Genomic DNA, 27,710 nt, shown 5'->3' on the forward strand with positions numbered 1-27,710 from the left:
AGTAATCACTTTTTCTGCGTTGCACACGAGTACATTTGCACACATGCACACGCTTACACAGGCAACACACACACTTTGTGAAGCACTCACTCCTTACCTGCCATTTGAAAATCTCATTCACAGTATTTAAATAGCAGATTTGGAGCAACACACATAAAGGCCTGGCACATTGGTCCCTCCATCCCTGTTTGTTTAGATGGCAGATCAGAGCTTACTGTATGCAAAATCAGCCATTTGAAAATCCACACACACATTCAGGGTGGCAAAGTCAGTGGCAGAGGCAATGCACATAAAGTCAAACAGCACAGACATTCATGAACAAATGCAGAGTCACATTCACAACTGTGCACACACAAAGACACAGGCTGGTATAATGCATATTCAAATGATGTTAAAGCCATTTAGATTGGCCCCTCATTTGCATTTGTGCCATTAGCTCACAATAAGAGCTGGCTCAGCCTGCCAACATGCCCCCCTGTTTCGTCTACGCACACACACACACCACTCACTCTTCGATGTGCATTTGGTATATGTTGATGTCTTAAATACTGTGGGCCCTTGATTCTTTAGTACAGTATCAATACATACAGCAGCCACTTTACCTATTTTATTCCGCTGTGAGTCCAAGCATCTCAACGACCATTGAAAGACTGAGCTCACAATAGCACTTTCGCCACAACCATGAGACACTTATTGCAACATGCATGCATTTTGAAGTATTTTAATTGGAACAGTAAACAAGATTGCTCTTGTAAGTGTATCCTGGGTTTTAGCTGCATGCAAACATTACTGGTCTTGAATGAATGCTGAGGGATTGAGCTTTTTGTCTGCTTCTCATGACTGTTGGTTTGAATGGCACAGCTGTGCGCTAGCAGGCTAGCCTCTTAAAGCTCTGTCTGATTACTACCTGCTCCCTTTGATTAATGTTCATTATGTGTGTGTGTGTGTGTGTGTGTGTGTGTGTGTGTGTGTGTGCTCTCGCGGAGTCAATTCAACCTGATCCCCCCACCACCATAAATCAATCAACACCATTGAAGTGCTAATATTGCCCCCTTTGTGAGCCATTCGCTCATTCAAGCCTCATCTTGCTGAAGCCAATCTGACTTACTGATGATGATTTTGACTTGTCTGTTTAGATTTCTTTTTTCTTTGATTTTTTTTTCGATATTTAAATGATTCTCACTCTCACGTTTTCATCTGTGTAGCGGAAGATGGGTAGACTGAGAGGAAAAGATGAAAAAAGGGATTCAGTGAGATAATGCAGTTGATTTCTGTCTGCCGGGTAATTGGCTATCATAGGACCTCGTATTCATGTATCACTCTGATGACTGATAAAGATTGAATGTTTGAATTGGATGGATTAGAAGCTAGAGTGACATAAGGTATTACATTAAATAAGTAGTTTTGCTTGAATTTTGGCCAGAGTAAATGAGATTGTTAATAGGGTTGGGTGACCTTCGCATTTGAACCAATACTGGTACCAGTGCTGGTACCTCAAATTTAGTACCCAATGATACTTTTTTTCAATACTAAACAACAATATTATATTTGAACAAGCTGCAGTCAAAAATGATTCTGCTCCTCTTGCTTTTTTCTAATCACAAAAAGACTGTCTCTGTTTGCCTTTCTGCCTGTGAATGTGTGTGTCTGCTTGTCTCTCTTGCTCTGCTCAGACACAACTGACAAAAATGTGAGTACGTAATTTAAAAAACGCAATCACAAACAGCAGTGATGCAAGGCTGTTTCTGTAATTAAATAGAAAAGACAGCAGACCAGATTGAAACTATCAGCACTGCAGCGATAGTTTCGGCTTGCTAGGAAGTCTACGGAGGCACTTTGTGGCGCTTCTGCCTCTTGTCTGAAAGCTTGGCGGAGCTCTGTTGTCTCCGCTGCGATACACCCCAAAGCCGGAAAGCTGGCCAGGTAGTCCTGGAGGCAGCTTCCTATCTTCAGGGCACTTTACGGTGCTTCCGTCTCCTGTCTGAAATTGGCATTCTCAACCAGGTGCGCTCTTATGTAGGTACCGCAGTTTTACAATGTTGGATTTAATGTGAATTTGATACAAAATTCAGAGTGTTTCGAGAAGGTATTTAATCACTGTCTGAGATCTCCATTTTACTTTTAAGTGTATATACAGTGTACACAGTAGATTTATTCAGATTCATTTTATGCCGGTCTTCTCAAATCTTGTTAATCTATTTATGCTAAATATACATGAATTGATAAGGTCAACTGCTAGATGATATTAAGGGGAAAAAATCACATGTGTCTAGTCTGAGCATGTTTAAAACTGAGGTTGATTAATGTACAATCTGCCATGCGGCCCTATGTATGGCCTCTCTCTGTCAGTCTTTCTATGTGGATCAGACCAGTAGGAGACATAATATGTTCCTGCATTCTCTACAGCTGTCCAGACCCATTCTCTATATAGCTGACACTTACATACATCCATATGAAAGCCTGCGTATCATGCTATAGTCTGCACTTTATCCATACATTGGCCAGTATGCATGCATACATCAGTTTGGGTTTATGTCAGCACTCATTGAGCCTGTGGCCACCAAACAGCCATAATACATTAATCTTCTTTCAACCAAGAAAGAGTGGGATTTTTTTATTTTAAATTATATAATCATGACAGATTATACTGTTTATGATTTGATCCCTTTGCAACCCTTTGAAAACCTCCCTTTTGGGTGCCGCTTTCCAGTCCGTACATTCTCTGCATGTTGGTGATTATGTGCTTACATGTTTTCCATCATCCTGTCACATTCTTTATCTCTCTGACACTTAAATAGATTCCTACTCCAGCCTTCACCTCATGCTATGCTCACACACTGTCCATATATTGGCTAATAAGCACACACACACATCAGTGTTGGTTTGTCAACTCTTTCATACCCCGTGGCCGATGAACAGACATTCTAACTTCATCGCTGCACTTTCTCCGTCCATTCACAGTCTATATCACTTGCATAAACACATTAGTGACATGCTGCTTTCATTCTGCAAGTGCCTACTCAACCTATGGTGCATTTACGTAGCTGTGAGAGCCTGCAAAGGTTGAATTGAAGACACATGGCTCTTAACCTCGACATGAAACTGCTTAAGTATTGTAGTTATATTCTGTTAAAAAACAAGCTTGTAGGTTCTATTCGCATTAGCACGATGAATCCAGTGTGTTCAACACTTTCATTAAAGTGGAAAGTGCAGTGGAATAGGAATTTTCTGTGAAGGGAAGTAACGCTAGACTGTATTAAAGTCAGTGTGTTATGCTAGCTCTTAAGGTACAGTAGGATTTATAATGTAGTATGTTTAGAATATGGATCATGCTTTTGGGATTGGTTTATTTTTAAGATAGAGTGAGACAGCCCTGGGACAGGGCTGCAAAATATGAGTGACAGTGTTCTAAAGGTAATGTACTATGCCCCTTATGATGTGTAAAATAATACCTCGACTCAACGCTCAACAAAGGAGACAAGCCCAAGAAAATAATAAAATAGAGTAAAGAAGAGTACGTAAGATTGAAGTAGGTTTAATGTGGTAAAGATATGCACATCATGGGGTTATGTCAGAGGGATCATGGGAAATGGTTGAGAAATGAATTAAATGAATGGAGCTTCTTTCCATTCGGTATATCATACTGACGACATATAATATGTGGCTATCCTTTTCTTTCTTGCTGAACTTGCCAGAATGGCCAAAATGCCTTTTGGGTGGCTCGCCTTTCAGTATACATTATTTTTGTCACCTCAAGTTTTCTGTCTCCCCATAGGGAACTATATTCTGTGGATTTCATGCTTCCCTTGCTGTGTGACCTTTCATATATACATGTGATCTGTACTGTCAGCGCTTTCCAACCCAATGTTCTCTCCATGCTGCACTGTGTCTATAGCAGTAATAGCCCAAGGCTTTGCAGAGTTAACTCTCTCTACTACTTTTCTTTCTGCTCACTTCTCCCTATAGGAATTTAACATTTCATCAATGCCCCTTTCTCACATCAAGATCTGCTGTCAGCATTTCCTCGTTTCGTCTCCTCTTTTTGTCCCACCGAGTCGGACCAACCACAGTGGCCATGTCTAAGTTCCTACTAATCTCCAACTATATCTCTTATTTTCCCCTGGAGTAAATAGATCATGTTTACTTGTTTGTGTCTCTTTCTCTTGCCCTGACATTTTTTCTGGTACAGCAATAAAGTCTGAACTTGCCCTTGTTATACTTTGCAGAAATTGCTTTGAAGCATCGGACGATAGTAGTGGTGTATTAGCCTACGAACTTGACGAATGTGCAAGCTCGTGTTTAATTTGCTTTCACAGACACATCTGACCCCCGTCATTCAGACAGATTTCCAGCCAACCCAGCCCAAGGTGGGCCATTCCCAGTCGTTTATCTAATATGGGGCATGTTTGAGACAATGACTGATAGCTTGCAGAGCCCTCCCTGCTTTAAGGCCCTGACACAACAAGCTTACTGTCAGCCGTCGGTCAATGTTGGGCCAGCGGTGAGCGTTTGTCTCCCAACTCTTTGCTGTGTCCCACACTGATGGCCTTCGTCAGCCGTTGTAGACTTTCATTCCACCGATTTAGCATGTTGGATTGGCGTTGGAGACGGCAAAGCCCATCGGTTAATGCAACCACTCTGATTGGCAGTTCAGCTCAGCGCACAAAAAGAGAAACGGAAGTGAGGAAAGTAAATAACTGGCTAAAGTCGAAAGTGAGTGAGATGGAGTGTTGTTAATTTGCTAACTAGCTAACTAGCTTCATGAAGATTCCCAATTTCCACTTTTTGAATGACAGTTATAGACTCTGCTTGTATGGAGAGTTATTTCCTATCACGCATATGCAGAACATGTGAGCTGGTTGGTCATTGGCTCTAGTCTTTGTGGTGTGTTCATGCGTAACTTTTTGGTTGAGACACAGGCCATGTGAGGCTACGAAACAGTCAGCTTTTATCGCCACTAGTTCTTTGATTTCGGTTTGGTGCATCTGGGACTTTACACAAAATATAGAGAGAGGATTGTCGTTGAGGCGTTTTCAGGGGGGAAAAAATAACAAGATGGCTGCAGCTTTGTGTTGAGAGCTATTTTCAAATTCTGATGGCAAAAACCGCAGTGCTCGTTCACAAACATATTGATGCTACACCATTAGAGCTAATGGTTCTGTCGTCTGTTTACATTTGGTAGTCACTTAGCGTCACATGTTGTGTTGCTCTGATTGGTTATAGGTATATCCAATTGCGTCCAGGGGCGATTTTAGTTTACAGCCATTGATAACGCCCCTTGGAAATTGTAACTGAACTGAGAGTTTCCAGACTAACTTGCATTTCTAATTTGGTGTGCTAATGTCAGGCTAGTGCTATACCGATGTTCACTGATGTGTTTTAATTAACACCCATGTTCAGATTCATATCATTTCAAGTAAGAATCTTTGAAACAAATGAATTGCACATTAAAGGTGAATTATTAGATGTTCTCAAAGCAATGATCAGATCAAACAATGATCTAATCTTCACAACATTACAAAGGCTACCCCTTACTAAAAGGCTTGTATGTTCCTGGTCACTTTATTGTTTTTTTTGTGTGTTTGAAAGCTGATTACAACCTTTTCTCCTCCTGCTCCACAGACCTTCCTGTCACTCATCTGTGGTTACTGTCTAATAAAGCAAAAGTACAAAAGGAAAAAAGAAAGGTTGTAATGAGATTGCAAGAAGAAATCAAATGCATAAAGAAAATCAAATCTTCCCTCTTACTGACCTTCCTTTCTATATGCCCTTGCTTCATCTGTTGTTGTCTTGTCCTTGGGTACCTGAGTGAGTCACAGAGAGAAAAACAGCAGAGTACTTGACAGTCCATCATTGCACCACTTCAGAATGTACCATCAGTGGGACAGATGAAGAGGACACAAGCACACTGAGCCGTGCGCGTGCACACACACAAATACAAGCTGACACAGAATCGTTAGCCCATGAAGAAAATCAAAAATGTTGAGCTTCCAAGAGCGAACACTCTACATCACAGAACACTTCAGCTCACTGTCAGTGTTCTGTACGCACAAGAGAGAAAAAGGGGAGTGGTATGTAGTGTACAATGATAGTTATTAAGGGCTTCCTTGACATTGGTTGACATGGACTGAACTCATTTTATTTCTTGTTCAGTTGAGAAGAATGCTATAGTGATGTGAAAGATGAAAAATGCAACAAGCAAATGTAACAAACCTCCTTAGAAAACCATTTACTTTATTTTTTAATAATAGTTCTGCAGTTTACCTACAAACCTGCAATATGAATGGGGTGGACAAAATATCAGAACCTCCTATCAGTATCCCACCACTTTACATCCATGAGTGTACAGAGTTTTCTGTAGATCTTATCTCTAGCTGATTGCTTCAAGTCAGACTCCAGAGTTGACCCAGGACCTCCAGTAGGGCTGCAACGATTAGTCGACTAATTGATGACTAATCGACTATTAAAATAATCGGTGACTATTTTAGTAGTCGACTAATCGGTTTGAGTCATTTTTCGTAGAAAAGTACGATAAAAGTGCCCCAAAATCCTCTTATTACAGCTTCTTACATACAGATATTGGCAGATTTATGCACTCTCCCATGACGGTGAACTAAAATCCTTTGGCGTGAGTACAAAACAAGACATTAGATGATGTAATTTTGGGGTTTGGGCGAGACAGACCAACATTTTTCAACATTTTAGCACATTTTTCGATAAAATGATTAGTCGACTAATCGAAGAAATAATCGACAGATTAGTCGACAATGAAAATAATTGTTAGTTGCAGCCCTAACCTCCAGTAGCCTTTGAAAAATAAGGCGTGTCAGATTTAGTGGGCTGCAACTGTTATTTTATTTTTCAGATAAATATTCAATGGACAAGGCAGATATTCAGTATAATGGGACGTGGATAGTGGTAGGGGTCTAAAAAAAATTAGGAAATTTTTAAATCTAAAGGGTAACTTCATATTTGGTTAAGATTTGGTTATGGTTAAGTTTTGCCATGCTACCTAAACATGATACTACTTATATTCTAACTGCCTGTCAGCACTGGGAGACTGCACTGCAGAGGTCAAATTTAACACCAACACCTAAACACATGTGGATCATAGATGGTTTTTTGCATGTGAATGAGGCCATGTACTTACAGCCTCTGCTTTACATTTGTTAAAAATCGACCACCCTTTTCACTCATAAAGGCAGTCGTCGTCTGTTCAGATACATTAACAGACTGTAGCTTTTTTCCCCCTCTTCTCCTCATGGCATCACACTCTTATCAGTTCCCAACCAAATTTCCAGTCACTTTTATCAGCTTTTACTAGAAGTCAGAAAAAAAGGGAAGCAAGGAGACGGAGATACTGCATGCATCAAAGGTCATGAGCTGGCTTTTAACCCAATCAGGCATTAGGAGTACATGATCCTCGCCTTATCCCACAGAGCCACCAGGATGGCCTTGCAGCTCATGTTTTTTTCTCCCTTATCAAAACACATACATACATTTCTCTCATTCTAATAGGACGACTGGAGGGCTAGCCTTGAACAGCAATCAGACGTGTTCGCTAGATAGGCCTTCCTATGCATGTATGATTTGTTGTGTCTTCAGGTGTGGCCTCCAGTGATAATCATAATCATACTGCTATTGCCACGGCATTAGTTTCAGCTACAATTATAGATTAATGTGGATGTATAGATGTGTGCATTACACATGCATTTTCTTAGGCCCTCTTCCTCTCTCTCTGTCTCACACACACATACGCACATGAATTACACACACCAAGGCCTCAGGGCCCAGAGGGACATAACGGACAATCAGCCTGACAATCACAGCTGAGCTCTGATTGATGCTGCAGTTGCCAACACACACAATTTAAGACACATAGATGCTGTAATGCCAAGGGCTTGATCCCCACACCCTCCTCAGACACACACACATGCAAGCGCCTCAGTGGGTGAATAAATAAAAGAGTATGGAATGTTTTTACAATTTCCAATCACTGTGGCTATGAGAGATATGATATCAATTTTAACATTTCCAGCAGAGGAAAGAAATACATGACTAGTGGTTGACAGCATAGAAGCTGGTATCAAAAGACAAACTGGTTTGGGGCAAAGGGCATTAGTGTCAGGAGGTGAGATCTGCAATACCTCCAACCCAATTGGCCGAAAAAAAGTTGGCATTGGACGTTTCTACAAACCACAGATTATTATGTTGACACTGATATATTGACACTTTACATTTCAACAACGCTGTGGTTAACGTGGTTAGGTGTAGGCACAAAATCCACTTATGGTTTGGAAAAGATTATGTTTTGACTTGAAATACCCCATTTAGGGGGCACAATCCGGGCAGGAAAAGCAGCAGTGTCTTGGTAAGAATCAGCTGCTTTTTGTGGCATGATCCAGCTGATGGGTCCCCACAAAACACCCACATTTGGAGCTTAAAAAGCCAATGTAAAAAAACACTGATGGTTGCTATGTATGATTGGAGCCTTAAAGTCGAAGGAAAAACAGCAACGACTCGCTAAAACACAACCGCTTTTGATGTTGGTTCGTCTCCAACAGTTGTTGCAGCTTGGCAGCCCTCTCCCCGAGGTGACACGCCACCCACTGCCCCCTCCACCTTTTGTTGACAGTCAGGATGATATTGCATTCAGGTTCTATGTCTTAACAATACTGAGATTTTGTACAGTTGATATATCTACCATGGCAGCATGGTGGTGCAGTGGTTAGCATTGTCACCTCACAGAAAGAGGGTTCCTGTCTTGAACCCAGGGTGGGACGTTCGAGCTTGGGATGGGGAAGCCCTTCTGTGTTGAGTTTGCATGTTCTCCCCATATCGGCGTGGGTTTTCTCCGGGTACTCCAGCTTCCTCCCCGGTCCAAAGACATGCAGGTTAGGTTAAGGGACTTTAAATTGCCTGTAGGTATGAATATAAGCATTAATGGTTGTCTGTCTCTGTGTGTCAGCCCTGTGGTAGTCTGGCAACCTGTCTAAGGTGTACCCTGCCTCTTGCCCAGTGTCAGTTGGGATAGGCTCCAGCACACCCACAACCCTTAAAAGTGTAAGCGATTACAGAAAATGAATGAATGAATAATATATCTACTTTTAGTAACTGATAGAAGAGAACTTGAATTATTGACTTACAGCATTTAGAAGTGACCAATTCCATTTAAGTTCTACCTACAGATCTTATAATGTAGACCTCTGTAGTTTGATTCTGTTGAAATACTCTCTCCATGACACTTTCTAATTTTTGCTTTAAGGTATCATTTTGAACATGATCAAAAATGTGTATATTTGGTGTTTTTGTGATTGTGTTTCCTTCTGTGTATCGCGTATTTTAGCAACTGATGTTTCTGAGGCTTTCATTCTGTGTTTTCTGCCATGTCTCTGTTTTGATGTGATTCATTCCAGCATCTGAGATACTTAGCAGCCTACAGGCTACTGTGACGTGCCTGTGTGTGTGTTGTGTTTGTGTGTGAGACAGACATCTATCTATCTCCTTTGACAAACTAGATCTGTCACACTGGTGGCAGAATAGACTGTCTTTTCCGTTGGATAGCTGAAATCGATGAGGCAATCAAATGCGTATGTGTTTGATTTTGCGGAACTTTGCCAGCACACAGCATGTCTTGTATACATAGATTCAGAATCTGTGTATTGTCAAGCCGGAGCAGAGCACATTGCTGTAATGATTTCCATGTTGCAAAAATGGAAACATAAATCAGCTTCAGGAAACAGCTCATGATTCTGTGCGACAATTTTTCTGTTTCGCTCTTCTTGTGCCCTCTTGCTCTCTTTGTCTATTGTATTCATGTCGCTAAACTCAGTCTTTTTGTTGCAGCTGTAATGCATCAACAATCTTACATAATTTAAAAAATAAATAATAATAATTCTCTGAAGTTTATAACTACCAGCTCTGTGGATTATGGTGAACTTACTTACTCAAATTTTGGCACTTTCAGGGAGACAAATCAAATGCAATGCTGAAAGAAAAAAATGGATTGCCCTTAGAGATTTTTGTCTACATATCTAGAAGTACCATGAAAATGTTTTAGAATTGGTTATCAGAGCTGCTACTGAAGACCAAATCTGCCCCAACATTGAAAGATGCTTCTGCAAACAAAAGCTGAAATGTCTCTAGTTGCCCATTGCTGCTATAGAGTGTTCTATCCGAACCTTTGCATGCTTGTCATTGTTACTTCTGCTGCATGAAACGTCTTGGAAGTCCTTGTATGACAGAGCCATGGAACTGTGACCTCAACATACGTTCATGAAAAACAAAAACAGTGCTTGGTTTAATCTGAGGAGAGTTGGAGTACCATTCTTTATTCTTGGAAGAGTGTTTTGTAGGTACAAACTTTTACCATGAGTGCTTGAAGGCTAACACTAGAATTGTTGTTTGCAGTGTTACTGCATCGCAAGTGTGTTGAACTGGTTCATGTTTTCTTCCTGTTTCTCACTTTCTATACTGTATCTACTTTGTGCACTTGTTTGTGCATCTCTCCGTGCCAAACCGTTTTGTTCTCATTCCTTTACTCTTGCTTTCTTTGAATCAGCAGCACATCGTTATTTAAGTTTAGTCATTTATGTTTTCTATCTGTGTGTGTGTGTGTGTGTGTGTGTGTGTGTGTGTGTCTGTGTCTGTGTCTGTGTGTAAGGCATAGTCTAGTGAGCTTTGGAAAGGCAGGAGAAGGCCTGGAGGGGGTTTGTAGATTTGATGCAGGTGCACAGCGCTCCGTCCTGGCAAAAACCTCTCACATTTCGCCAGCCCTGCTCGGAGAGAGAGGGAGAGAAAGAGAGAGAGAGAGAGAGAGAGAGAGAGAGAGAGAGAGAGAGAGAGAGAGAGAGAGGGCGGTGGTGGCTACAAGAGCCAAGAAAGCATTAGAGGTCTGGTGTATAGCCTCAAGACACACAAACACACAGACCTAGTGAGGCTTCGGCCCAGTGTGTGTTCAGGGAGGTATATCAGGGTAATTGCTATTAAACTAGCCTAAAGAGATGCTCGGTGTAGTGGTGTCTCGGGGTGTTTGTCTGTAGGTGTGGAGCTGTTTTCATGTTGCCGTTTGTCAGTGTTTGTGTGTGTGTGTTTGTATGATTTGGTTAGTTTGTTGGGTCTGTTTGTATGAGTGTCCTTTTATCATGCTAATAAAGTTAGAATTTTGGCTGTCTTGCCTAATATATTTCCTTCCTCTTGGCTTTGCATGCTTGCTCTCTCTCTGTGTATTTCTTACACACACACAGACCAGGGATGAGTCTGAATTAAAGCCAAAGCACATATTGTATCTCATTTATCTTCTTCTGTCACTCCATCATGCATCTTGTCTGTGTTTGTCACTCATCTATTCCAAATCTCCCACTCACCAACTTTATTTTCATGGAGTCTCAGTTTTTTGTGAAAGAGTCAAAATTCTGCTATATTCCACTGCTTCTCTCTATGTTCCCAACTTCTTAAAACTGTCAAGGGTTTAATATTTCACACTGGTTATAGCTGGGTCGTTGGTTTATTACTATTCACTTAGTGCTTCGAAGTTTCATGAAGTAGAAAACTAGTAAGACAGTTGTTTTCCCTTGAGCTCTGACTGCATGGCTCTTATTTACTTTAAAATAGTGGAGGAATAGTGAGATATAAAAAATCTAAAAGTTTTGCTTTCAGTGTCCTGGACAGTATATGTTTAATTCAAAATACTGCAGAACTTGTGGAAGGTCATAAAAAAATATTGATCCCTCTTTTCCTTTTGTATAAAATAATTATCCTGGCTGCTGATAAATTCTTTAGGTCCCAAGTGGTAGTTGAAGAATGACGGTACAATACCAGGGATATTTCAAGTCACTACTCACCAAACATTAAAAAGCCTAGAAAAATAGACTTGCAGCAGTAATGTAAATGCTACTTTTATATGTCATTGAAGGCCCCTGGTAAGGTCAAGGATTTATTTTTCTGTTAAGTGACTTCTCACAGAGTTAAAGTGGCTGGAGAGTACTTGTGTTGTTCTGTGCTGTGTTAAAGACAAGGTTAAGAGATTTTTTTTAGTATAAGTGTACCCTGACAAACAAGGGTACAGCGAATAACATTAATCATCTTCCTTACAACGCAATGTTACGCTGGGAAACTTTTGGTCCTGGCATTCATGTGGATGTCACATGACACACAACACCCACCTGAACACCTTTGCAGACCAAGTACCCCCTCTCATGGTAACGGCATTCCCAGATGACAGCAGGACAATGACCCTTGCCACGCCACAAAAACTGCTCACGAATGGCCCGAGGAACATGACAAGGCTCAAGGCATCTACCTGACCGCTGACTGTTGCCATGGGGGGGGATTTGGTCTTCAATGGTGTTTGGGTTGGTGGAGTGGTGGCATCCACACATCCACACTTCATCCGCCAGTGGTTTTAATGCTTTGGCGGATCGGTATACATTCACATTAGCACTTGCGCAGTACATTCATACCTTACATTTGGTTTCAGGTAGGTGGTTGGATTCTAGCTGGATTAACATAACAAACATCAGGTTTCAATATGTTATCTCTCTCTGTCTCTATCAAACACACCCACTGCACCATCTGAAGTGTTTGGATAAAGATGCCATGTGCCTTTCAAAGAGTACTTCATGACTGTCCACTTATCTTACTGGCAGGAGTGTTTATGTCGACGCCTGGTCAAAGCTGAAGGACTTGCAAACTTACTTTTTTCAGTGTTTACATTCTGTTATCACTGAAATTTCTAACTCTTTGTTTCTCAGAGCATAGGTAATTTTTTCAAAGCTTAAAGCCATTTATTGCGGCATTTCCTTCTTTCTGTACTCTTTAATTTACCCTTGTGTAATCAGCATTTCAAATGCTTTATACTGACCAAACCACATGAATTACTCTTAATCATAGTCATTTGTATTTTATCAAACTTTCAAGTGGTCACCACCAATAATTCAAACATCATTACTAATCCAACATCACAGATTGTCGGAGCCAGTTGTATCAGATTGTAAACCCAGCAGCAGTGATTGACGTGGCTTTCCTTTCTTTAGTGCAGCCAGATACACAGTGAGTCAGTCTACTGGCTGCCAAGTACCCATTTCCTGAGACATATTAGAATGTAAATCATTACACTCCTTCAAGGCTGAAAGTACTGGGCACAAAGATATTTGAACACTGTGAAAGACAGGTGAGTGCAGGGCATGAACAGACAGATGAGAAGTAAGATTTTGGGCTTGTAAAGTACCTTCAGCTGCTACTTAGGGCTGAATTTGAAAAAGACAAGATTGGTGTGCATGTGTGTGAAATGATTGGTCTGGACAGCTTTGTAGAGGACAAAGACTTGCAAACTTCTCACAGTCGATTCTAGTGTTTAAAAAAACAACTCGTTAAAAAAATCTATTTGCATCAAAATCTATTTCAGTTAATTTTTTTTAACCTTCCTCACTTCCATTTACTCATCCTGTCATCCTACCTTTCACTACTTTGCTCTGTCTTCTTTCTCATGTTGTTAGTGTATTACTTTGTGTAAAGTATTTATGTTCAGGCCTCGTTCCAAACAGTTCATTTGTATAACTTTGATCTGTGTTGATTTTACATTCGTCCCCACAAACATTTAACCAAAGCCACCCTTAATCCCCTCAGTCTTTGTGGCAAACACTGAAAAGTTTGAGTCTCTTTTACTTTGGTTTTGACTTTGAGGGTAAAACAAAATACCCAAACCAACAGGGGTGTTTTTTCTTCCTCTTTCAAGAAGCGTATTCAAAGAAAACCTCCACAAGATCAGAGCATCTCTCTTTAGCCCTGTTAAAACACACCCCGCAACGATTGTTTAGCAGGCAACAAAACAAAATCTCTTTCTACAGTCGGCTACAGAAGGCTGCATGTGTGTGTGTGGATTTGTGTGTGTGCTGGTGATTGTATGTTTTTGATACTTTGGTAAGGTTTGTAAGCAAGAAGGCATATCTTGTTTCTGTGTCCCTCTGTGTGTGTGTATGTACACTTTTGCGTGATACAGTATAGTGAAAGTGTGTCTATAGAAGTGATAAGGGTGGATAACAACTTCAAGAAATAGATGAAGAAATAACGATGAGTGGGTCAGAGTAATAGAGAGGGATGCGTAAATGTACAATGAGTGGGAGAACGCAGTTGAGCTTTGGTGTTGCATAAGCCTGCAAGCCACTGCTTAACAGTGGGGGGTACGGTTCACACACGGCTGTGTATTGGTCAAACACTGTGGTAAATTGTACTAATGATGAAAAGCTGAAAATCTGCTGGAGGGAAAAGTTTTTCTGAAACACAGCACCGTTCAGTAGAAAGCAGTCCACACAAATAAAAGTACTTTGATGTAGTTTGGCAAAAATAGTCACAAAATAGAGGATTTTGTTTCAGCATCCAGTGTGGGAGGGCAATGCTAAAATTACATTTTGAAATTTCTTTGGGACTCGTGGTTAGTACAGTTATCTTCTTATGTGTGGACCAAGCGGCAACTTCCAAGGCTGAAAAATTGGGCCAACACATAAGTGCCAAAAACTGCAGTTCCTTGGATGGCCACTTGAGGCTGGCTCTAAAAGTGCCTCCAACTAGTTGGACAAGCCCAGAACACCTCTAACGGGAGACGCCCAGGAGGCATCCTGATCAGATGCCCGAACCACTTTTCGACATGTGTACAGCACATTGGAATATTGTCTCAGTTGGGGTTTTTACGGCAGTTAGCAACACATGACCTCTTGCCTGTTTACGGATAGCTCTGTGGATGCGTTGTACGCAAACCAACTAATAAAGCATGCCCAGTAGAAAAACCCACATTTCTGGTCAGAAGAAAAAACACACCTACTTTTAAACATTACGAAAGACTTGGATATTAACAGGTTTTTGGATATTCACAAATATTGCAATGTCAGCCTGTGGTTGAAAGAATAAAAAAGGAGGCTGTGGTCGCATGGTCAAACAAGTCCGCCACCGGTGAGAAACTTTGAATAAAATCCTATTTTGATGCAAAGAAATGAAATGGCATTAGCAACTGCAGTCATTCCACTTTTCCTTACTTTGATGCAGAGCATGTGAGCGGAGCGGGGAGCGGGGCGGAGCGGGGAGCGGGGCGGAGCGGGGAGCGGGAGGATTTTGTGTTGAGCGAGGAGCAGCTATTTTTTTAAAAGGTGGAGCGGAGCCTTATCTCTCACTCCAATTTCGCTCCGGTCGCTAATGCCCCACCCAGAATGCATTTTTGCACCTGCGCACACCCACACTATTTTCTTTCAAAGCTATGGAGTTTACTGTGTACTTTACTGTGTACTTCTGAGAAGAGAAGCAGCGGTACCTTGGAGAACCAGGTCGGCCGCTTAACCTGGTCCGTCTCCTCCACACTTTTGACTATTTCCACCCTGCCAGCGGTACCGTGGAGAACGGTCCCTAACTGCAGGGAGAGGGCTTCCCCGGAGAATCTACCAAGCTCATGTTTTATTGGTGCCGTAGCATTGTTCCGACCTCTCATTGTTCCGACCTCTCATTAGTCCGACGTCCCGTTGTTCCGATATGTGATTATTACTGTATTTGTGTACCATAGAGGATCAGCAACGCAACAAAAGTAGGCTACTGGTCGAGATACAAGTGTCATAGAGAGGAGAGAATGAAACACCATAACCTCCTGTTATTAACTCTGGGGTCCGGGTTGTGTGGGGAGCTCTCCGCGGTGCTGAACGGCTCCCGGCGGGCGTATTTCTGCCTTGATGGTGCGCCGCGACCGGCTCTGGGTCAGCTGGGAAAGGCTTGAGGCGAAGCAGGCTCACGGCTTATGTGTTTGCCACTTTCTTTTTCATTTTAACCCACACCATGATCTTTTCCTAACCCTAACCAAGTGGTTTTTGTGCCTAAACCTAACCAGACCTTAACCACAGGGCATCATGATGATTTCGGAACAACGGGACTTCGGAACAATGGGTTTAATATGGTCGGAACAATGGGATGTCGGACCAATGGGCTGTCGGAAAAATGGGCAGACCCCGTTTTATTTGTGAACAGAAGATTACAGGTTAGGGTAGTACGACGAAGTTTTTTTGAGCGGAGTGGTGAGCGAGTGGAGCGGGATAAAATTTATGATGGAGCGGAGCGGAGCGAAGAATGCGCAGAACCGAGCGGACGAGCGGCGCAAAGTGACAGGTCTGCGAGCGAGGAGCGGAAATTTTCACCCGCTCCGCTCCGCTCACATGCTCTGCTTTGATGCGATAATCAACATGTTGGGACACATTAACAGCTCTATGTAAACAGAAGTCTCTATATTATGTTGTATTCTTTATGGAATATCCCACCCTTACATGATTATTTAGTGTGAGCTTTAAATAAAATGAGCATGTAATGCACCTCATTTCTAGAACAGGTTAAGATCATGCAGTGGGGCCTTATTGTAGACACATACTGTGTGCTTAACACCAAATGAGTTTAAACTTGGCTGCCCTTGTATGAAGACTACATTTATACTAAAGGACATTCAAATGAACTGAATGTGACTTTTCTGTATGTTACATACTACCTTTACTGTCTTTCTTTGTTCTGTATTGTCACATTGGCACCACAGTAGGTATATAATCAGCCTGTTTTGGTCCTCATTTGTTGTTTGTTTCCTTTGACACTGACTATTAGCTTCTTATAATTAATCCTGTGCAACAGTCTGGCTGCTTTTCAGTCTGTTTAGAAACATAATCCAGTTCCATGGTTTAAAAAAAAAAAAAAAAAAGAGGCCACAGATGCAGCGAGAGATTTTGGATGATGTTCGAGTGAATTGCTCCTTTATTTTTCGACGCAGATGAAAATGTTGAATACAATTCAAATCCACAGTTCTCTCATTATCCTTGTTATGATGTGGATTAATTATCAATTAAACTCATGATCCCACAAATCTGTAGTGGATCTGCTGTGTATCACCGGATGTTATTCTCTGGATGGCGAAGTAAATAAACGTCTCACTGTGCAAAGATATACACATACACGCCTTGTTTGGTATTCTGTGAGTTTTTCCATAGCTGGAGTAAATGCAAATCTAAATGCAGACTCTCATATGCAGATATGCAAGCAAAGACCAACATGTACACTGCATACAAATACGTACACACAGCTCATGGTGTATTGCACAGAGGTGTGTGCAGCTCATGAACTTTTCATTTACTGAATTCACTATATTCTCATATGAGTCATTGGTCTATGCTGGTGTGTGTTCATGCATGATCAGCCTCTTATTTCACAGTTCAATCAACATATTAGGATATACCTTAATCCCAGATCATTGCTCCTCACTGGTTGTTTAGGGGTGGATTAGTTATTATTAAGGCAGGCAGATCCATACAAATTCACATCATACACGTCTAGCTTTCAGTTCATCCACATCTGTCTTCTGGTGCACAGTGCAAGACTGAAAACTAAATGAAAACCTTGAGAGGTTTTGGTAAGATGAAGAGCTAAATGACACATGCTGACCACTTGTTACCCAAATTTTAAAGCAGCATTGATCTGAATGTTTGCTGTTGAACTGAATTAAGAGTCAGAATTTGTAAAGAATTTTGTTTTATTGATTTTTTTTCTTCTCCAAGTGATGCATCTGTTTATAGGGTAAAACAAGAACAACTTATTGTGACAAATGCAGAGAAGTACTGAAAGTACTCATGATTACTGTAGTGGCGTCTCCTACAATATGCATGCGTTTGAATGCAAGTTGTCTTGAAGTGTACAATTTTATACTTTTACCTTTACCATCTCTATGTAACATTACTTTTGACAATGATGTGTAGGAGTTTGGAAACAACATGTGCATTTCTCAACTGCTTTAACAGCAGTGGCAAATTTCAACTGTGGAAAGAAAACTTATCAGCCTCAGCTGACTAATGCTATAGGGCTAAGATACTATCTAAGGGCTGCAGTGGTCACATAGAATAAATTTACTCAATCAACTAAAGCCCCATTTCTACCAAGCAGTATGTTACGGTACAGCTCAGTTCTGTATGCTTTTTTCTGTTTCCACTGTGAAAAGTTGATGATGGTACCAATGGAATTGTTCCATACTGTCCCCATTTTTGGTCCCCCCTCTGTTGGGGTACCTAGCGCACAGATCTGGTACTAAAAGGTGGAGCTGTTAACACTGCAGTCCATTAATTGGTTAATAGCGGAGGTCACTCTGCTCGGGACTGAGTTGTGGCTGGTTTTGAGGCTCATGTAACCACTATTCATACCGTGGAGAGTTTAACATATATTTTTTGTTCTGAAAATGTCAGCGTGCATCCTCATTCTGTGGACGATAAACAAGGTGCAGACTGATGGAATAGGAAATGCAGTGAGTGCTTTACAGAGCAGTGGGTGACAGCAACCCAATCCACATGAGAAAGAACTGTTTGCTGTGGAAATGCTAAGTGGGTCTAGGTACCATGTCTGAAAGGTTACTTTTGGTTCCAAAGGTACCATACCGAATGACCACAAAGTAACCAGTATTTGGTTGTCAAACTGGACACGTACAATGGTGTCCGTTGTTTTTGTTTAACGCGATACTCTGTTATTTGGTGACTTTCAGTTGAGTGCATCGTGGCTGCTTGAAGTGATGGCAGCAAAGATCAGGCCAATTGAGACGCCCCCCACCCCCCTCGCTGCTTCCATACCAATACCAGGGCACAGGTTTTCAGTGGTAGACGTAAAACAGCATCAACCTAATTCAGATAGACTGCAGGCTGTCAGATGGGCAGATTGGTGCCTTTTTTAGAGACAGTGTGTCGCCACCATTGTGGAGTTTTGCCACTGATCAAATGCGCATAGATGTGCTGCGCTGACTGCTGGGTTGTTGTTGTTGTTTTTGTTTGTTTGTTTGTTTAAATTGGGTGGTATATTAACATACGGGTGGTGGGTCAAAAAGTGACGAAACAGCATTGCAAGTAAGTTATTAATTACTTAAAGAAACATTGCATATAATAGTCCACCTTCCACCTTCACTTCCCTTCTCCCTGTCACTCTCACTGTCTGTCAAGCAACCACAGCACTCAGTCCTTGTCTCAGTTCTCAGTCCTGACAGTTAGTCACATTCAGCTAAAAGTCCCCAGTTATAATGATCATTGTCAGCAGGCAGCAGCACAGTGCATTTAGGGTGGTGCTGAACACACAGTACGGTCACCAGGTTCGTCTTTAAATATCGCCATTAGTGGTTGATGGTTAACAGAATGATAAAATGTTAACAGGAGATTTCTCTATACTTTAAGTGTTTTTTAAAAGACAAACATCCTTTTTTTTCTTAAATATATGTACAATGCTGTGGGAAAAAGTCCTTTTTCAAGGACTTAGGATTTTAGACTCACAGCAGACATCTGTCTTTAATCCAAAGGAGCAAACAAAAGGGCCCAAATCAAATGTTCACCATCCAGTAATAATGTTCAAAGGATATTTTTTTCCACGCTCTTTTTCTGAAAATTGCTCTGTTTGCAGGAAACAGTGATTTATTTGGTCTGTTTTTAAGTCTGTCAGCATGTCTGTGCAGGTGCTGTCTGTGTTCGAACACACACACACACACACACACACACACACACACACACACACACAGTAAAATCAGTATAAAAAAAGAAAGGAGAGAAGGATGAGAGAGAGTTATAGTGGAAGGAAGAGAGGTATGAACAACAAAGAAAGCGCCCCGAGATAGGAGAGAGGGATGGAAGCAAAGGGATAAGGACGGGAAGGAGGGAAGAAAAGAGCACAGAAGATGGGTGTCTGCAAAAATGGAAACACCCTGAGCAATGTGTCAGAGCCATGACTTCTAAGGCTCTGACATATTGCTAAGGAAATGATCAGTCAGCACAGTTTTACAGTACAGGGCTCATCACTGACAGAGTTAAAATTCAAATACTGCCCATGGAGCCTACAGGACACTCTGTACCCAACATTTCCAGCTATATGTTTCTGGTATTTAAAACCCAGGAGGTTTGTGCTCTGAATTGCTGGCTAAACTTTCTCAGGTGGTTCCGTACATGACAAAATCATTAGCATGTTTTTATAAGCCAGAATGCCATGGCGAAAAAAAAAGTGCTGCGTCTCACCCAGGGCACTGTTTTCAGCCAACATTAATGTGCCAAATACACCCAAGATGAATTGTTCATCAATCAGGACACTAGAGGAGATGCATTAGACCATGGTAACAAACAAGTATTGACTTTGTCCATCCACAGGAATGCTAAATAAAACGAGTGTGGATCCAACCATGAAGCACAGTCAAATATTTGTCAAAAATGAATTGTCGAGATACTAGTCCATGGGGGACAAGTCAGAAAAGATATTTCTCTCTCTGTCGTAGTCAGTCCTGAGGTGGTTTTATTCATGCCTGCTTTCAACAAACCGTCTCTTCTCTTCTTTTTTCTTCTTTGAGTCAATAACATTCTCCAACAAAAAAAGAAAAAAAAAAAGTACTTTCTGTCATTGTCCCATACAAAATTTCTTGATTGGGAGGCCTTGTTGTAGTATTTGATTTTCTGATGCCCTGAATAGCCTGTTTTCTGTAAGCATTTGAATTGTATCCTGCATAGCCTTGTATTTTTTTTTTTAATCTTTTTTTTTTGTTCCGTTTTCTTTTTTGTGAGGACCTGAGTTTAATAGTACTCACTATCCTTTCAGCCAAAGCGCTAAAACTGAAGTGCTCAGAAACCTTGAGATTGTGATTAAATGGTGAACTGCACTGAACAGAAAACATGAGAAAAAAACATGAAAGCGCAAAACTTTGATTGAATTGGGATCTTGATGAATAGACGCATATTATATGACAGAAGCTGCTTGCTTGTGTTGAATTAAAACCGAAGAAGATACCCATCCCTTATACACGGCCTGTGGTACAAAAGCAGTAAACTCATAGCCAATGCTTGCATATGTGCAGTAGATACAGATGAATATCTGTTGCACATGAACTAAGATAAGCATTTTACAGGTTTTTTTTATGGTCAATTTATATCACTAGATGTGTGTGACCAGATGGAATTTGTCTGTTTTAAAAGGCAATAAAACAAGGCAAGGCAGAGCTAAAGAAGAAGAATATTTACATAAACATTTTACAAATTGGTACATACAAACCCCTCCCGCGGTTGTTTTAAATGGATATGTAACTTTTCCAACTGTTTTGCTTAGGTTATGGTCAGCATATGGCTAAGGACAGGCACACACACAGATGGCCACATCATTTGCACAAATGGTGCATGAAAGGCTCATGTTTAATTAGTCTATAAACTTGTTTGTGTTTGATATTTGTTATCTTATTTTTTTCCTCTTTATCTCTCTCCCTCTCTGTTTAGGTCGGGGAGAGGCAGAATGTGTTGGTGACAGAGGAGTCATTTGATGCCCAATACTATGTGGCCCATAACAAGTTCTATGAACAGGTAAGGTCAATGTTAAATTGATTTAATAAATGGATTAAGCGCATGCTCCATAGGTCAATCCAAACCAGCACGTTGGATGTTTGTTGACATTCCTGCATCGGATGAATCCCAAAATAGATAGTTGGCCTACAGACTCTACCCACCATCGAAAACATATAGTAAAAAAGCAGTAAATTAATCTGTGTTTGATGAAAATGTTCCATATATGAAGCTAATCCAACCCTCATTTTCACACTTAGCAAATCAGGTCAGACGCTTTGCTTTGCATGTCACAGAGTACTCACAGCAGGTGTCAGAGGCTTAAGCTTGTATTGACTAAAGTAGGTTAACTATAACATCACACAAATACACACACACACACACCCTGGGGTGGTCATGAGAGCATTTGGCGGCTGATAGCGGCAGTAGTTTNCAGGTGTCAGAGGCTTAAGCTTGTATTGACTAAAGTAGGTTAACTATAACATCACACAAATACACACACACACCCTGGGGTGGTCATGAGAGCATTTGGCGGCTGATAGCGGCAGTAGTTTTTTTTTACTGTACTAACATTAAGGTCAGCCCTAAAGACATGAACATTCCATCCTACACACACACACACACTGCCGTTCACATACACACACCCACATGGCTTCAAAGACCCTCTCTCAACCTGTGAAAAATTCACTTTAAAACATCTTCAAATAAATCAATTTCCTCCTGCTTTAACCATCATCAGAAACATGTTTGAAGTTATGCTTTTTATTAGCAGGGAGGGCAGGGGATGGTAATAATTTTTCCTCCCTTCCACTTTCCTCTCCTCCCCTCCTCTCCTCCTCCTTTGCACCTCCTTCTGCAGGCTATAAACTTAAGTTACAAGTGTCACTCGGTTCATGTGTGTGTTGTGGGGTGCACGCTCCTTCACGCACATGTGCATTTGTGCATATGCAGGCATGTATGTCATGTCGGTCGACTGTACTCAAGAGGAAAGCACGCTGACATGTTTGATGTTTTCCCTTTGCCTTTTCTTTTTTTGGACATTAAATACTTGGCATGTACTCCTAAATCACACTCCAACTTGAAAAAAGAATATGAAAACACTATGTACCAATATGTTCCTGAGTCTGTCCCCCCAAGGGATACACCCCCATATCCTCTGTAGTGTATGTCTACATGTCTACATCCACAGGACACGCAGACTCATGTGATACATACACACATACACATAATGTTTAGGTCTGACCCACATTGCAAGTTGTATTTTAAAAGCCTCCTGTCATTTACATATTCTTAGAACTCAGTATTTATTTTTGGTGCTATAATGTAATCACACTTAAACTTAAAGATTAAACTTTACTGTTCTTTAGGGCTGCAGGATATGTATCCAAAATATTGCCAGACTGCTCCTTCAACCATGCAACACTAGTCTAATAAACCTCACATGTACGTGTTCAGAATGCAACCAATCAGATGATGCATAACAGCGTGGGCTCTGTCTGATTGGCCAAAGAGTTAACAGCATGACACATATCGGGCAAAATTGTACCTGCAGACAGAATGGAATTTAATATTTTGCTACTATACTGGCAGTGTAATATTGCAGTATTTCACAGTTGCACAAGTTGACATCGCACTGATGATTAAAAAAACAAGGTACTGTGCAGCCTTACATTCTTTCACTCTGGATAACAATGTCCCAAAGATTTAATAGAAATGGAAGAATGTAGAGTAAATAAAGATAAAAAGAAAACATAGGGCAGTTCAGCTGGTAGGATTGGGCAGTTGAGGGAGAAAAATGGGAAAGGCAAGGATCAGGACAGAAGTGAAAAGGGTCTTGGGAGAAAAGAAAAAAAGGAGGTGGAGAGGGGGTGGGTGCGTGGGTGGAGGGAGGGGAGTAGGGAACAAGGTAGAGAGGTGTGAGTGTGAACAAATGGCCTAGTTTCACTTTTACACCATCAGATGGATATCTATCCTGACGGGTATAATAGGCACCCAACCCACCTGTGTGTGTGCATGCGTGTGCCTGTTAGCGGCTGAGTGAGGAAGTAGCAGGGGGGGTTTCCAATGAAATCGGACAAGCTCTTTCATCATTTAATCATCCTGTAATGGGCCTCAAATGACCCTCACCTACACGCACACACACACACTCACCTTCCTCCCCCACAGACCTGCTGTTTTACCTCTCTGCTCTCCGCCTGGTTGCTGGCTACTTACACACACACATACGCACACACACACACACCCTCACAGTGGTCAGAGTGTCGAGCAGCAGGTGTGTTGATTAGGCAGGTGTGGCACTGGCTGTGTGTGTGTCTGTCTGGCCTGTTCTCCATCTCCTATCATATTCCACCAGCTGGATAAAGACTGACAGATTAACACTGAGCCAGGCTTACTCCTGCCATCACAGCAGTAACACTCCCTCCACCAGTTCACATGCTATTCTCTGCCCAGTCAGTAGCATAGTCCTGCCGAGTCGTGTAATGGTTAGACAGACCACCAGATGATCTGAGTCAGCATGCAGCCACCCTGCTGAAGTGTACTTGGGCAAGACTTTGAATCCTCAGCAGCTCCAAGGTTGCTGTTCTGCTGCTGATCCTAGCAACTGATCTGCCCGCGGCAAAAGGCAGGCGAAACAGCGCCCCAATAGCGATTAATTAATTATTAAATTATCCTAATCATTAAATTATTACACATTATCTCTAGATTTGTTTAATAATTTGATAGCTGTTTAGGAAAAAAATGGTCAGTGCAGTGTCAGAGCCCCCCTTTATACCCTGCATTCAAATGCATTTTGTATCCAGATATTCTCTAGATGTGGTTTAACCTAACTACATTTACACCTGGTACTAATATGTGTCTCCAGTGTAATCTGATTGAGATCTGATCACTCTGCACAGCTCAAGGAACAGTCCAAATGGGACCCAGTCCTGCTTGTCAACAATTATTATGATAAGAATAAGAAAATACTTATTTTATCATTGAACAGTGTTAATTTTGACAGCTTTCTTAGATGTATTCTAAGTCTTGAGACAAAAAAATGCTTTCAAGTTTCAGTCACATTTTAATAATTTTTATCCTTCATAATTTTATTCTAATTTTAGTCGACAGAAATTTAAAAGGTGTTAAGCCTCTTTCACACAGAGCGCGATTTTCGCGGCGCCCACCGCGGGGTAGGGCGCAGAGCAAGCAGAGAGCAAGGCATGCAAGATAGGATTTAGGGGAGTACAGGCTCGTTCAGGAGCTACAGCTCCATGGTGACCGCTTCCGGGTCTACTTCAGACTCTTCTCTGCTACTGGACGCGCCGAGGTGTCGTCACAGCGCGTTGCGGTGAAATTAAAAAATGTTCAATTCGAGCGCAGGTTGGCGGGGCGCAGACGCTGCGGTATGCGCCCTCTCGCACGCCGCTCAGCTCGCCGGCAGAGCGGTGCGCTCTTGCGCCGCGGTAGCACATACACAATGAATGGGTTTGTCGGCGGAGGTCTGCGCTTTGCGCGCTCTGTGTGAAAAGGGCTTTAGTCGACAAAAATTCATGACATTTTAGTCAACTTTTATTCAGTATGTTTTCTATATGTTTTTTTTAATCTTTAAACTAATCTGGTTAGGCTAATTCAAGTATCACAAATTAGAATCAAGGTGACAAGTTGTAGACCATTAGACCATTTTCTGTGCAACTACAAATAATTTCTGGACACTTACAAACTGTCTCCAGCAGTTTTTGACGGGTTTCAGGGGTGATTTACGAGCTCAATCTTACTGATCATCATTTGTAAAGCTCAACATTACTGTTTATGGTCTCAAAAACTTTGACACCACAAATAACAGGGTGAGACAACAAGGATTTGTACCCAGGTTCATTGTAAACTCTGACTTATCGATCTCACTGTTAAGCAGAAAAATAACTTCATTAAAGCCTGAATACTTTCTTAATCTGCAACATGTTAGTTTGGAGGTTTAAACTTGTGTCCTCTCACAGAGATGGTGATTAAAACAAAACTTTCATCTCTGTCAGAGAAAACTCCACTGAGGTCGGACTGTTTTCTTACACACAGACAACTGAGCCTCCTACCTGCCTGTCAGAAAGCAATCAAACCATAAACCTTCCCCGAGACAGCTCGGATTTGAATTAAATTCTTCGGGAATCAACAGATGTGAAGGCCGGCGGCCAGTGGGTGCTTGCTTCGCTGCCATTCAGTGGCTGTCAAGCGGAGCTAACCGCTAACAGCCACCGCTGTAACTACCAAATTTGACAAATCCATTCAACACTTCCATCATCCACAGGCAAACACACACGGCTGATTATTTACTGCTGGATTACAGCTCACAACTTGCACCAACAGCGTGTGCTGCTCTGGTCTGAGTGTTTTTACTCACTAACAAAACATCCTGGTGCAGACTGTTGACTGGAGTTTACCAGCCTGTTGCTCATGCGCCATTTGAAGATAATTACAAGCACGGTCGTTCTTTGCTTTTAGTGTCCAATAGTCCACTACTAACATTTTCATCACTTCTAATCTCATCAATGAAAATGAAACATAGATTTCTAATTAGTTTTTATTAATGATCTATTTTTAGCTCGTCATCGTCTCGTTTTTGTCATGGAAAAAAGGTTGTTGACAAAAAACTTTTGTCATAGTTTCTGTCAACAAAATTAACACTGTTGTTAAGAAAATTATAGTTACAAAGGGTAAGCATCATGACAATCCTGGGTTGATAATAAACAAATATTTTTAAAAAAAGAACTTTGGTGGCCAGATGTCAGAGACAGTCAGGAAGATTTTGAACACAGTGATCGACGGGAATACATTACTGATGAGGGAGAAATCAATGTAGTGTTACCATCAGATGACAGAGATACCACTGTATGCCCCGCAGCTTCATTGTCAGTCGTGTTCAGAGCCATGGTCAGGTTGAATTCATTGTCGTTGCGTATTGTTCAAGAGAATATTAAGGTCTGTTCAAAATTGTGGTCAAACACTATCTCCAAGCATTTCAGGAACCGTAAGTGAATTGTGTTTGTATATTTTAAAAATGGTGTAAGAGTCAAATGTCGACTTGATAGTAGAAATGAGAATGACTTTTTTTTTTTAAGATCCTATTTTCTTGTTATTAAATGTGTGTAAGCACAGGATGGATTAATGTATAATCCAAGGGCAGGGTCAGAAGATCAAAAAAATCAAGCAAACTCAATTTTTGTTAAAAGGAGTTTGTAGTTAATAATAGATCAATGAATGCAATGAGCTGTTTTGTTTGTTGTGTTTATGTGTTATATTGTGTAAAAGTGTGTATGACTGTATGTGTTAGGGTCTGAGGAAGAATAGCCAAAGCTTTTGCTGGTGCTAAAGTGGATTAGAAAAAAGAAGGAAACATGAGGGTGTTTCAGTTTCAACATCAGGTTAGGGAGAACCACTGCTGCCTTGCTGGTTTGGAAGAGATTCACACATTTAGGTATTTCTGCCCACGTAGTTGTTGTATGTGGATTGAATCACAGTCCATCCTCAATGAGTGCATTTACACCTGTTCTTTCATGTGGTCACGCACTTTCCATTTGCAATCTGATTGCCCAAAATGCATTTTATTGCAAGGTCTAAAGGGGGTCAGATATTTTTCCATAAATAGTCATCCATGAAGCCTTTATCTTTCACATGGAAAATAGAATAAAATAAACTTACTTAAGTTGTGACTATATTTTACAGTGACTACAGTTTTAAATCCCACCGAATCACAACACCAATCACTCTATTAGTGTTTAGAGGGGAGATTGAATCTGAAAGCAAAAGGTGGCAAGGAGAGGTAAACCAGTCCTCTAAGCAAATGGCATACATCACTGTCAATCTGTCAACTTCGTGGTTAGTTTGACAATTGTTTTGAAAAGGAAAAGCATTTGCATATGATCTTTATTTACAGGGGTAAGTCATTAAGAACAAATTCCATTTCACACCAGGCCGTAATTATAACTCTTTGTTTTCTCTCCCTTCCTGCTGTGATCAGCCGAGATTTATAGTTGCCATGGTGAAATAATAAGACAAACCAGCAAATCCCAATGGTTTATCTCACAGCTGTTGCCGTAGTTTTTGACCTTGAGGGCTTCCATAAATGGAACTGAAAACACTCAGCCCTGCGTTTTTTTGTAAGCAGGCAGGGACTAGCTAAATAACAATGTGGGGGAGCATTGGGGAAAACAGTTTTGAGCAGTGGTTAATTGAAAATGTAATCGACAGATGTGGTGAAATGTGCAGAGGCTGGTTATTTGGCGGAATGGATTGTAATATAGGTCTGCCTTTCTAGGTGAGTGACAGCAGGCTGATGGATGTAGCATCTCGCCACTGGTCACTAAAATACAATCACTGCTACAATGAATGAAATCCCAA

The 27,710-nt window shown here is 41.2% G+C and overlaps 1 protein-coding gene across 1 annotated transcript in view; it reads left to right on the plus strand.

Moving 5' to 3' along the window:
• The window catches only part of cdkal1 (CDK5 regulatory subunit associated protein 1-like 1), a 295,150-nt gene that overhangs the window by 251,064 nt on the left and 16,376 nt on the right, over positions 1 to 27,710 (plus strand). The window contains exon 13 of the mRNA XM_050045680.1: positions 21,279 to 21,362. Coding sequence (XP_049901637.1) covers positions 21,279 to 21,362 — 84 coding nt within the window. The remainder of the gene's footprint in view (positions 1 to 21,278; positions 21,363 to 27,710) is intronic.

The sequence above is a fragment of the Epinephelus moara genome, chromosome 6 (genome assembly GCF_006386435.1).
Source record: "Epinephelus moara isolate mb chromosome 6, YSFRI_EMoa_1.0, whole genome shotgun sequence".
Classification (NCBI taxonomy): Eukaryota; Metazoa; Chordata; class Actinopteri; order Perciformes; family Serranidae; genus Epinephelus; species Epinephelus moara.